This window comes from Melozone crissalis, unplaced genomic scaffold (assembly GCF_028551555.1).
Source record: "Melozone crissalis strain CALT ecotype California unplaced genomic scaffold, PUWL_Pcris_2 ptg000019l_1, whole genome shotgun sequence".
In the NCBI taxonomy this organism is placed as follows: domain Eukaryota; kingdom Metazoa; phylum Chordata; class Aves; order Passeriformes; family Passerellidae; genus Melozone; species Melozone crissalis.
Window position 1 is genome coordinate 27,051,003 of NW_026535797.1, and position 14,066 is coordinate 27,065,068.

Sequence of the window (14,066 nt, forward strand, 5' to 3'; positions counted from 1 at the left end):
TAGAAAGGTTCCACTAATTCTCTTTTCCAGCCACTGGTACTGCCTGCAGCTGGCTCAGGAAAGGCTGCCTCCAGCAGCTCCTACAAACTTTTCCTGAGCACCTTGCACAGAATTCTCAAACTTAAGGCAGCAAGCTTCTGAAAATGGGTTGAGTCTTTTGATCCTCATCTCTCTCTGAAGGGCTAGAATAGGAAATGTAAAGTGTCTTTATGGCTTTCATGCCAAGGGGTCTTCTAGGACCTTCAAAAAATCCCTGCTGTGTGTAAAGTCAACTTTTCTATACAGTAGATAATTAAGGGAGAAAAGTATTTTCTGTGGTAAACGGCTTTGAAAACTTGTGTCAGCAATTTTAAAACTGACAATTGGCAAGGAATAAATGCACCTAAAATGCATCTAAAAGAGCAATGAAAGTCCAATATATAAGAGCTTTATGTGCCTATGAAGGAAGGAGACAAAATTTTCATACCTGTGCAGGTCTATAGAGCCCCAAAAGGCAGGTGTCCATCTCATGTTGGTGAATAACTCTGATGAGACACATCTACTCACTGCCTTGAACACTGACAGCATTCTGGGTGCACCTTCTGGGAAAATGAGAACTCCTTTCCCTTCCTGTCCCTGTTACTTTGCTGGTGCAGTCAAACACCAGTTTAACCAAAAGAATGATTCATGGCTTTTGGTCTAGGAATTTCACAGTACTGTTCAGTGACTATTCCAATCAGTTCCTCCACAATAACTTTTTATAACATCATGACATAAACAGAAACAACTCTGAGTAAGATTAATTCTTAATTTCATCTTCCCTTGCCAAAAAAGTTTACAAGATCCAATCTAAAAAAACAATTTCTGCCTCAACTAATAAATAGCCAGTCAGGTTAATTTAAAATTTCACAAAACAAAATTGAAGCAAATTATTCCCCCCAGGTGCATTCTCTTCTGCTGTTCTGAACCTATTTGCAGCAGCTTCAGGGATGATGTTACCATCTGTGCTCTGAATTTGGAAAGCACAGAGTTTATAAAAATTACTTAAAATTGATCTATGGATGTTGGAACTGTCAAAACCAGTAGAAAATCATCTAATTCCCCATGTATTTTGATCTTCAGTGTTTTTTATTTATATGCATGCTAGGGATGAAACTGGCACAGACAGCAGGGATAAGTTGCAGCAATGGAAACTTTAGCTCCTGTCCATTTATCTAATGAAATGCATCAGCAATACAAATGTCCTGCCCAGAGCCTGAGCCTAAGGATATATGCACCACCTTTCAGGTACCCCTGCTCCTCGGTGTCTCCAAAGATACAGAAGATGAGTTGCCAGGTACAGTCAGTGTTTATTCTAAAATGAACATTTATTTTATGAAACATGATGTGCTTTGACAATGGAAACCAAGCCATTAATTTCCTCTGCCACTTGCTGTTATTCATTAAATTGATTTATCCTCTTCATTTTTTATTCTCAAGTCTTCTGAATACTATGATAAGAACACTATAGGATGAAAGCTTTCAAATGCCCTCATGTCCTGTCTCCAAATCAGTGTCATTTCAGTTGCAGCCAGGATTTGGATAGATTGAGGCACAGTCTAGTGGTTCTCCCCAACAATCTACGAAAGCAAATCTGGATTTTTCAGAAGCTTTAGCAGCTTCCCGTTGCTAAGATGAAAACAGTTGCTCAGAATTGGCTAGACCAAATCACATCAGAGGATAGCTGGATGCTTTGGTCCTTCTAATCAGAAATTAGAAGAATACAGATCACTAATACATTGCCTTGCAGCAGTTTTGCTGCCTGTGCATTCATTCAACCTTTAATTATTTGGGGCAGGCAGAAGCTATTTCCTGCAATAGATGTTTACCTTCACCACAGCAGATAGAAAGGGCATTCACTCTGGCTGAGGAGAAATGTGTCACTTACCTTCTGATGGGGAATTACAGCCCTGGGAGAGTCAATTCTGGGAGCTGTGGTTGAAACTGGCACTGGACGTTTAGATCTGGGGATTAAAAAAAAAAAGAGAAAATAAAAGATATGTGCAATCTGCACTCCTATTTTTCACCTCTTATTTCAAGCCAAAAAGCTGCCACATCAGGACTGAAAGTTAAGCATAGTCTAGACTTTTTTCTGTGCTACATCCTCATTTACAAAGGTATTAAATGAGAGAAAAAGTTTGAGAAAGTTTCTCTGAATGATGAAAATTCACCAGTTATGGAAGCAACCTCTGACTTGGGAGATCATCTGTTTTCCAATACTTGTGACAAACTGCATTTTCATGGGAAAGTCAGATAAATTCAACTAGATAAATTCAAGTTTGGGCAGCACTCCGGAAAAAGAGACTTAGAGGTGTTTTAAAATGCAGAGGCTAAACTTTGGTGCTGAGGCATCTCAAGATAACTCCTCAAAATACTATTATTTAATAGCTTAAACTGTACAACTACAACTGCAATTACTTAAACCTCTCTTCAGGAAGAAACACGGCTTCATTCAGACAACTGAGTTTCACAACGAGCAGAACACTACTGAATTAGCCACTCCAGGTGCCTGTGTTTCACCTGTATTTCACAAACATGTGTCCTTGATAATTTAAAAAGCCCAAAAAATGCTTTGAAAACAAACAGTGTGCCCTTTCATTGGAATAACAAAGAAAGCACAGTGTCATCTGAAGCACTTCTACTGTCCCAGGTAAGTGAAGATGTAGTTGTGGGAGGTGTTGAGAATCTGCCTAGTGGTGGAAGTTCCCCTGAAAATATTCCAGTACATATGGGATCCCCAGAGAAAAGGAAACTAAAAACAGAAAGAGTCAAAAGAATCAGAGTTACACAAATAATATCCCATTTCCAATCTACAGATCAGGCTTATGCCTCAAATTCTAATATTTTAAAAGTACATTATAAAATTAGGACAGGTACAAAAATGAAATAAAAATACTTAAAAACTTACAAATCAAGTAGAATCAGCTAAGACATTTGAAATTGTTTGCTTTAGACAGGAGATGAAGAAGGGAAGACATTACAGAGGCTTAGAAAATAATGAATGGTAGAAAAAGGGAAATAAAAACTACTCTTGTGGACATTGAATGAAATTGAAAAGACAACACATATAAAATTGATAAAGGAAAACATCTTTTTCTGGAGAACTTGATTAACCTGAGGTGAAACTCATTGTTACAAGACATCATTGAGACTATGAGAAGAGCAGAGTATCAGAAAGGATCAAACAGTTACACTTAACAAGAAAAAGCCCCAAGAGCTGCTTTAGACTGGGCATAATAAGTAAATATACAGACTCTCATTTTTCACAGCACAGCTCAAAAGACCTTCTGTGTTAGGTTCATTATTTCCTTACTGAGGGCTGTGCTCACTTTCCTCTGAAATACTTACCAGGGGCATCTGTGAGAGAGGGAAAGCTGAGCTCCACAGGAACAGGGCTCATCCCCAGTGGCAATCCCTGCATTAGTACCCAGCCTCACACTGAGCTCTGGGTTTGACTTTAGCTGTTACACTTAACATTTTTTCCATAGCAGTAGTGAACATACAAAAAAAGACCACCTAGGAGAAAGGAGTAATCCTTACAAGAAGTGGAAGATTTCCACTTAGAACATAAGGAAATTTTGCTACTTTGAGAGCTGAAAACAAAGCTGATGTAACAGATCCCTACCTTACAAGCAGGTACTACAAAAATGAATGCAGTCTGAGGAAACAATGAAAAGTAGCATTTTGTTGAACAATGTGTAATTAACCTGTGAAATTCACTGACAAAGTATTCCTGAAACAATGGGCTAGAAAACTGTAATTCATACTCACAGCTGAAATATATCACAATATACTCCCAAGATATAATTATCTGAGAAACAGATACCTTCAGGTTCTAAGAATAAGAGCTACTCACTAACTGCCTAAACCAAACTTTCCTCAGGCAAGTTATCTTCCCTCAGGAATGAATGCCATACTCTTCCTCCAACCACTTCAGCTCAAAAAGAGAAATGATAAATCATATTTATGAGACATGCACATGTATCATGAAAGACAGCAAAAAAGAGAAAAAAATCAACTGCAGCTCATAACACAGGGTAGCTGAAAATTGACAGTGACAGTTTATGAACACACAAAGATTTAGGGGATGATTCTGCTCCTCTTTCCATTGCTGTAATTTCTGAGTACACCCAGTTATCTCTGTGAGGTGACATTGGTGGCCCTGGGCATACCATATAAAGTGTCCCCCTGCTCTGCTCACTGATGATGAATTTTAGTGCCAGATTTGCTCAGCACTGTAAATGTGGTTTGCCACGTACAGAGGTTGAGCAAACAACCACAGAGCATGTTTCATGCTTAACTGGAAAACAGTTGTATTGCAGCAAAAGAATTTATTTCCCAGACTATTCCATCACTTCTGATGTTTATAGTATGTTTAGTTTTTCCTCTCTCATTACCTGCCCACAGAAGATGATGCTAAAAAGGCGCATTTTTTTCCACATTAGTGATAAAATACATCCACAGTGTTAGCCAAGATTTGTATTTGACACCAACTTGGAGATTTCAAGATGTTACTTGAAAACGATGTTCCTACACAGCTCTGGCTTGGATGTTTATAGCTTTGATATTTAAAAAGAGAATAATGAGGCTTGCTAGATCTAGCAGAGGCTTGCACCAGAGAAAAGGGCAGAAGAGGTGAAATCAATTTGTGGAATGAAATTGTATGCACTTGCAGAATAAAGTGATTATTTACATAAGAGTCATTACTCCTCCAGGAAAAACATCTGCAAGTTCAGAACATTCATTTTTTCCTCCCTCTCTTGCAAGATGGATCAAATCCTGCAGCAACAGAAATTTGCTTCTCAAGTGATGATGGTGCTGTAGGGAACATATGTGTCCAGGTTTACATTTTAATCCACTGATTGCAAAATTATTTTATTCCAAACACTTGAGGGTGTACCTGCTCAGTAAGGCTATGAGAAGGGTGAAAGCCCAAATTTCACAATGATTGTGGTAATTTTAGATTTGATGTTGAAACTTTTTATCAAGTTTTTTTTCTTAGGCATTTAATTTGATTTCAACTTTTAGACATTTTCTTCTACATTTTCCAAGTTAAAGGTGGAAACAAAAATCTTATTTAAAAATGAAAACTTAAAATAGCTCCAAGATGATCAAATACATAATTCTGGTATTTTTCTAAACTCTTTTTATTTCCACAGATACATCTCTTTTCTCCCTCAGTGCTGGTTTTGTTTTTTAGTGAAGTTCAAAACCAAGATGGATGTAGCTTTGCAAAGCAGTTCAATTTTGATAGCACTGCTCAGATGACTGCCAGAATTTCTACTTGTTCCCACCTAAATGGGTCTTTAATTGAAGAGCACTTGACTTCAATCCTGGTATTTTTATACTCACAACAAAGGTTTATTATAAATCAACTGCACTGAGGAGTGCAACTGCTACCTAAGTCAACTGCCTGCCTAAGAAAAGGCTGCAAAGGAGTTCTGTGATGCACTATCAGTTTAAATTGCATCCTCAGGGGAGCACAACATTGTACTTGAAAAGAGGTGACAGGATCTAAGAGATAATAGCTCTTTTTCATCTTCATGGGGCTTTTCTTCTATTTCATATCTTCACCAGTCAATGTCTATCTTTACTAATTCTCAGGACAACTAAAATCAACATTTCTCTTTTACAGTATGCTTTTTCATTTGTCATTTTATGACACATGAGCACTTATTTACCACTTCTTGAATATCTTCATAATTGTATCCTAGTATTTCAACTTCTAGAAAATGAAAAGGCATCAAGTGCATGGAAAGGTAATAAAACTGATTAAATTAGAGTTAGAACTTTTCCATACTTCAGCTATCACCTAACTGAAATGGAGGTATTCTGGAGTGCAGCAGGTAAGCACAGAACAGGATGCAAAACAAAACATGTGGAACAGGGCTTCTGATATGTATATATATATATATATATATTCATACATATTCCCGAAAATTTGCTGGGAATGATGATGGGAGTGTCAGGAAGAGACAGAAAAAGATAAACTATTACTCATGATTTTCAAGTTGAGGTGTCCATTTTCTAAGTGCTAAGATATGAATGTGCCAGTTAAATTTTCAGCTAACCAGTGAATTAGGCAGCCAAACAAAAGCAGCTGCTTGTTTCTAAGTCTTGCACAGAAAATCTTGAATCCCATGATACCGTGGTGTAATTCCCTATGCCCTGCCTGGGACATCAGCAAGCACTCTTAGTGACTTCTCATTGTCACTCTTAGTGACTGCAATGAGAATCACAAAGACAAAGCCCTGAACATTTCACAGTACTTCAAATACAACTGTGATCACTCTGGGTCTAGGATCAGACCTACTTTCCCTCTCTCAGGGTATCATCTCAGCCTGCAATAAAATTGAAAAATACTTCTACCAGCACTTTTGCTCTTTATATATCAATGGCAAATGCAAATATTAGCATTTGGTTGGATGACTGATTCATTATTTCCCTGCATTACGCTGCACTCAGATGGCAAGCTGGGCAATTACACTTTCCAGACCTAATGTTCACACCCACAGTGCCCTAAGGGCAAAAGCTTGTTAGGCATAGAGGGCATCAGCCCAAAAGGGAGCAGCTGACCAATAAAAAAGCTGTTTGGAAGTATCTAATACCTATTTTCCCTTAGAAGGAATCTGAGTCAGAGGCAACTACAAACATTAAGGGATAGAAAGGGAAAGTGAAAAGGAAGAGGCTTTGGAGATTTTTGTAAAAGGGAGGAAAGAATGCGAACTGAAGCCAGTGTGTGAGAAGATAAGATTTTTCCAAGGCTCTCCTGATCTCTCTTTGACCCTCTCTACTTCTCTGGCATCTGCACAGTCCCTGTTGTATCCTCCTAACTCCTTCCCTGCTGTGGAAAATCCCTCCTTTCCTGAACCGCTCCACATTCTGCCCTCCAGCTTGTTCCCTCCTGAATGGAGCCACTGGCTGCCAATGCCTCCATCTGCTCTTAATTGACTTGGTACTGACCCTAAAATTCCTGCATCCCAGCAGCTTCTATGGCAAACAGGGAGGCTATCCAGTATCCCTGCAGCTCTGCCCTGGGGGTGACAGCTACCCACAGTGTACCAAGTAGGAATGCTGAGCACATGCCTGGCACTCATCCAATGCACACAGCAAGCTCCAAGGAGTGTGGACACCTTTAACCTCCAAGGAGTGCAGACACCTTTACTCAGGCAGGTTATTTCTCTGTCTCCTTCTTCCTGTCTTTGCACTGTTTTTAAACAATTTCCAAAAATTTCCTCTACATATCACTATTGAAAACTTGTGTAAGCCATAAAAAAATGTGGATTCCGACCAAGGAAATTTAAATTCATTACAAAACTTGTTTATGCTGTCATGGGTTGAATTTGTATGTAGATGTATATTGCCATTAACACTGTTGAAGACATACATTAATTTATATCAAATTTATGTGCAGCCCAGGGCAGACAAACCCACAATACTCTTGAAATATTCAGAAATACCTAAATTGTTAAGTATCATAACTAGGAAGCCACTACTCTCACATAAATTGGTTAATAGTAGAATTTGCATTGAGTAGTTATTGACAATGTCAGTTCAGAATCAAAAACAAGAGGCTGAAATGAGGTCAGATTTACCAGAGGGCTCAAGGCTTAATAGCATAAAAACTTCAGATACAGCAGTTCACTTGGAACTTAAAATTTGGCATATTTATTTATTATTAATGATTTAATTATTACACTGATAACTTATAATTATTGAGAGATGCTAAAAATATACTGAATGTAAACATATAAATAATAAAAAGATTTGTTCATTTAAGATCATCAGAAAAAATGTTCCCAGTGCTCAGCAGCAATGTGCTCTAGCAGCCACCAGCCAGGGACAGCACAGACACCAAGAGCTGTCCAACAGCCAGGCTAAACAGACCTTGGTTATCACTGCAAGAAACAATGGGTTGCCAATAATTAAGAGTTTGTTGGAGAAACAAAAAATTAGGGCAGGCAGCGTTTATAGGGCTTGATGGGCAAGAAACACCATGGTGAAAAGGATCCAAAGGAAACCAAAAAACTCACAGACACAAATAATGTTTACAAGACTTATCTAGTAAAGCTTCAGTATTTTACCTAATTAAAAAATTCCTCATTCCACTTCTAAAAAATACTTTTTCATCCATTCCAATTAGCTTTAAGTGTGTAATTTACATTTTTCCATGACTGTGCTCAAGCTAATCAGCATTAACAGGAAAAGGTCCCAGCCTGAACAGACTGTGACCTTGCTGGCTATTGTAACATTTGGGCTATCGTGTCTACTTGCTCCTTGCAGAGAGCAGGCAGGAACTGTTTGTCTGAAAGAATACAACTGCCATGTTTATTTACTAAGCTGGGTCAGCCCACTGACTTTGGTGAGATGGGTCCATGGTACCCATCTTAACCTTTCCATGGTGAGTGAAATATAATACGTGAAAGAATTCACATGGAGATTATCTTTAGGGAACCAGAAAATATTTCTCACATAAAACAATGAATTTTAAACTCACCTCTAAGCTGGTATTGGGGGAGGGGGGGGAAGTGATGTGCACTCTGAGAACAGTTCTAATCCCTAAGCAGAATCTTGCTGCGATGAAATCTTCACTGCCCTTTAAAGCCTTGGCATATATCCACAGTTTCCAGGCTCTTTTCTAAAACTAACAAGGACACTTTATGCAGTGAGTGTAAATAGCAATACACTAAATTAAACTGCTCATGTAAGGAATATATTTGTATTTATTCCAGTGACTGACATTGATACTTTATTTCATTTTCCACGGAAATAGCAGCACTAAATGTTACTACTCAGAGAGAGTAGCTCACAATCCTGTCCAAATGATAGCCTGACATCTGTAAACAAATCCTACTGTCCTCTCATATCTGCATATAGAGACAACTGTGCACACAATGGGAGTCACCTCTATTTCACACAGAGGGAGGGAGGACCAATTTCCTCAGTAATACAGCATGTCTTCCTTTACCCATTAGTGGGATGTTTTTTTAATACTTGAAGCACACAGAACCACCAGAAGGAAGGAAAAAACCTTGGCTATTGGTGGCAGATGACTTAGAAGTTCTACAGTCACAGGTGTAAGCAAAATAAGCTAACTAGTATGGCATGTCATATCCACCATTAGTGTTCTTTTTTCTACTGATCTGCTTAATATTTTGAATAGTCCAACTAGTTCAGACCATTCTTTCATCTATATTGTATATATAGTTCCAATTTACCCTGAGCTGGAACAAATATCATCTTTTAATTCTTCTGAGCATAAATACAGCCCTATTCTGGTTCTGATTTAAATGTGCCCATCAGCAGACCTAAAACATGCACAGAATTGGTTACTACACCCAGCATCAGACAAAAGAAAGCAGTTTACAATAACCACTGAGCTCCCCTTGCTTGCAGTTTGCTGTCACCACATGCTTTATTTATAGTAGGCCTGAAATAAATACTGCAGGATCAGCCATCTTTTGGTGCTGCACAAAAAAGGAAAGCTATTAAATATTTACCATAAGTCTCTCATAGCCTCGCCTCTGACACTTTCCCTTTCAGTAGAGAAAAGAATTATTTAGCTCACGATTTTCCAGCAAAAGACAGCCAATTGTGACTGTCTGAAAGCAAAGGGTAGCATCACTGGCATGCCCTGGGAGGGGGAAGTTTTGTCAATGTGCACCCTGCACAGAAGTCTCCACCTCCCCTGCTCCTCTCCAGCAGCACAGAGTGACGCCAAAGCGGAGCCTTAGAGTGACACAGGAATGTTTGTGCCAGCAGAATGAGGCACACTCATGTTACAGCACTTTCCAAAACTAAGCCAGTACATTTGGTGAATCCTTTCCAAGGAGGCTGATCACATTACTTGAGTTATGTTGTGGATGCTCCAGTGAAACATGTTGACAAATAAAGCTGCTCTCTTGTATTTACTGTGCATTTAAGAAAGAAACCCATTTGTATGAAAAAAATAGGCTTTGCATGCATTTTGTTTTTCACTGTGAACTGAATACTGCACAATCCAATGTTTATGGCCTAATATCTGTGGGACAGACAGACAATTAAAGATGAACTTTGACTGGCCTAGAAATAAAATGCCTGAGGGCAGCTGTGTAGCTCAAGTAACTGATTAGAAACTGATACTGAAAAATGACTGAGAACTGAACTCCAGGAGGTCACAAACAGACTAAAAGCAAAGCAATGTCTTTTTTCCACCCCAACCCAGGCCAATACAGAGTACGATCATAGCTTTCCACAGCATAGTCCAGCACAACCAGCACCAATCCTCCCAGTACACCTAGAGCAATGCAGGTTTCTAAGGAATAAGCTGTATCTATAGAGGTATGTAACACTTTAGAATATCAGTCTGGTTTCCCTGAGTGCCTCGTGGGAGTCTGCTGAGTAATAACGCACAGTGCCAAAGACACTTCTTTTCTTCTCCTCTCACTCCTGCTCTTGTCTTCAGCAAAAAAGAATTCACTTCCTAGCTGTATTTTGTCTTCTAAACTTAATGAAGCAGTGCTAGTCTGGAGGGTCCCAGACATGGCCACAGCACTGGATCACAGGTTCCTTTCTCCAGGCATGGTCCAAATACTTCAACTTCCCAGCACTTGCCTGTCTGCATCTTTTTGATTCTCAGAAGCAGCAAAGGGAGGCAGACTGCAGGATGCAGAGAAATCAGCAGCCAGACAATACAGCTCAAGCCACTAAGAAGTTCTGGCTGCCTGATCGAACCTCTGGCATAAATGGTGAGACTTCTAGTCTAATTTTGTGGGTTTATGTGAAAACATAGCATGATTGAGGTGATAAGAACAAATTAAAGAGGGAGTTTAGGGAAGGGAGTTGTCAGAAAACACTTGACATGCACAAATTCCTGAAGCCATGGCTGAATCATGGAGAACTCCACTCAGGCCAGCACTGAACATTCATGGAAGGTCTAGGTTAGTGTGCCTTGAACAGTGCAGGTGTTACTTGAATTAAAACTAAGTTCATAAAGGAAATCACAGAATCCCATTGTTTAGGCAGGCGAGTATGAATGGGGGCTCTTACCACTTCCTTTTTTTCTATGATTGATGCCTTGCAGTTGGATGTCCTGCACAAGTGCTGACACCATGTGCAGCTTTTTTTGACAGCCAAATTAAAACAAGAAGCAGTTCCCCACCCTGAAAAAAGCCTGCAGAGAACGAAGCGCTGTAATAAAAGTGAGAAGCAGCAAACACTGCCAGGTTATAAACAATGCTCATGAAACCTTCACGGCCACGACCGATAAAGGAAAAGGCCATTGCTCTAGAGAGCCAAGAAACATTAGGGAAAAAAAAAAAAGCTTTCTATCTTGCAGGATTTTCATCAAGATTTCACATTCCACTGCTTCTTCCATGGCCTTACAGATAAAACAAGCAAGATCAGTTCAACTTCCAGTGCTGCTACAGCGAAACCAAGCCACAGATTGCCTGCTAAGGCATTCCATGACCTTGAAACATTCTGTAGAGCCCTGTGACTACTTCACATACATGTCCAGTATCATCCCAATTTCGAGCTTAAGTTTTCCTATCACAACAGTCAATCTTGTAATGCACAGATGTGCCTTTTCCATTGGAAAGGATTTCCAAACTTTTATACAAATAGGATAAGTGAGCACTTCCAGCTCTGTGCTCTTTATGGCAACTAGGGCTGTTTTTCCATAGTAGTAGAACACTGCTCCAGTTTCATCGCTGCAAGCCATGTCTAAAAAAAGTCAAAGTGATCTCTTAGCTCAGTCATTTTCCTGGTAACCACGTCCCGGGAGATTTTGCCTCTCTTCTGTCTTGTTCTTATTTGGTTGAAAGTTACTGTCCCTTATCATTGCTACCTTCTTTTCATGCTATTCTTTTCACCAACCCAATATTTGTAAAATGCTTTGCTGAAAAAAGGATATTGCATTGTACATTTTGGGCAGGTGACTAAATCGATAATCTTTTTGCCCTTGGGTAAATGAACCCATTTGTGTCCAAGGAAAAGATTATTTTTTAAGGCAAGATTTATATAACTTCCTGAATATAGTGGAGATGCCTTTTGTTCAAGACATTGGATCCTTAATAAGGTTCTATGTGTACCTCAGTTGGTCAGTATCACTTGCTGCTAGGATTTAGCTTCTATAAATTCTGAACTGTGCAAAGTAAAGTAAGCTTAATACCTCTGAGCACAACTTTTTTGAACATCCTCATGTCATTTAAGAAAAAAAAAATGATTTAAAAAAAATACTTTTCAGTTTTTTTCACTGGGTTTTCCTAATGAGGCTGAACGGGTCACAAAGGCAAACTAATAGCTCACATCATAAAATAGCTGAAAAGAAGAGCCCATTAATTGTATAATTTCAGAGCAAAAACATCATCTGAAAAAAATTTCATTTGATAAAAAAAGCTGTTTTATCACCTATTTATTTTTACTAGTATTTCATTTTACTTTACGCCATTTTCCTTCTTTTCAAAATATCTACATCTATTACCTATGCAAACATATCTCAGTCTCTGGAACACTCCATTACTGCTTTCTTTGGTTGTTCTTTATCCATGTAACTCGAGTATTTGAATTATATATTATTGTTTTGGAACCAAGAGACAGGAACAGAGCCTTAAAAAAAACCAGAAGAAACAATATATAGAGATGAAAGCAATTAATAAAGGTACTTCCACTAGTTTCCTTTTTTTTTAATGATGTGGCCACTAGAATTGCTGGTGTTGTAATTTAGAGGTCAGCAAATAAAAAAAGCACAATGATTACTCAAATGAAATATCCCTAGCAGCACTTGATCAAAATTACTCTTTTAAGTAACTTGTCTCTGTGATATGTATTGGGATAATCTGGATTTGTTAGTCATGAATTTGGCAATCCTTCTGTGAATAAGAAAAGCTGTTGGTTTGTAGTTTTAAACCATTTAAACCTCTATGGCCAGGCCATAGCGGCTGACACTGCACAACTTTTTGGGTTCAATATTCAGGAAAATTAATACCAAATGTGGAACAGCCCAAAGCAAAATAAGAAATGTTTTCTCTCAATGTAAAAACACAAAGGTTCAACAGAAAATCAGACAGACATTCTGACAATCAGAAAGGATTTTTCCTAGCTTTTAAATAAAAAAAAAACCAGAACAATTTAAATCTTTGCCAAAAAAAAATCATAAATATATTTATAATAACACTCTAACTCCAAGTGAAGAAAAAAGAAGTTGGAGTGGGTGATAGGATGAGAATTCAACCACATGCATCAAGTTAGTGATTTTCTACTCTATCTGGAACACTCAAAGACAAACTTAAAGCCATGGGGGAAAATCAACCACATATTTTGCTTTATAGTACCCTGTCCTGTCTTTGAAACTACATCTAAACTCCTTATTCTTTAGCTATTAGTATGTTCCTGATATTGATTATATTTACTGCACATTCATATATGAGATTCTTTTCTCAGAAATTGTACTTCCACATTACAGTGTGCTTTCTGTACTTGTCTTTGCCTGCCCTGTACAAAAAATTATCTTCTTCACAATGCAATAAAATTAGCAGCTACTTTGCTTTCTATAATTATGGAGCTTTAAATATTAATGCATTTATTACAGAAACCCTCTGTGCAAGGTTATCTAACTTGAGAACAAATTTCCTTGAAAGTAACATTAACCAGCAGAAGTTAAAAAACCCATTAACTGCTTTCTTACTGGCAAGACAACTTTTATCACATCTCTGTGGTAAAACCTGCCCTCTCCACATTCTACTGCCTCCCTTCCCTGCACTTGGGCTACATCTTCCTTATTGGGTCAGATACTGAGCAGACTTTCAAACTCACAGGTGCCAGACCATTAGCACAAATTCTCATGAGGTCCCTCCCATGCACTTGTAACACTTGTTGTGTTTGTTGTCATTAGAACAGTTGTTCATAAATTAGCCAAACTAAACTGTGTTGCCCACATGAGAATAATCAAATAAACATCACTGTTGGATTCATTTAACAGAAGCTTGAATGGATATGGGACTACACCTGTATTCAATAGGCTAAATCCACACAGATACACTCAACCCAACCATTTGATTTCTGTATGA

At 38.4% G+C, this 14,066-nt stretch overlaps 1 protein-coding gene across 1 annotated transcript in view; it reads right to left on the reverse strand.

The window, feature by feature from the left end:
• LDB3 (LIM domain binding 3) overlaps positions 1-14,066 on the reverse strand; it is a 112,393-nt gene that overhangs the window by 60,579 nt on the left and 37,748 nt on the right. Inside the window, exon 6 of the mRNA XM_054276882.1 lies at positions 1,907-1,982. Within this exon, the coding sequence (XP_054132857.1) occupies positions 1,907-1,982 (76 nt within the window). The remainder of the gene's footprint in view (positions 1-1,906; positions 1,983-14,066) is intronic.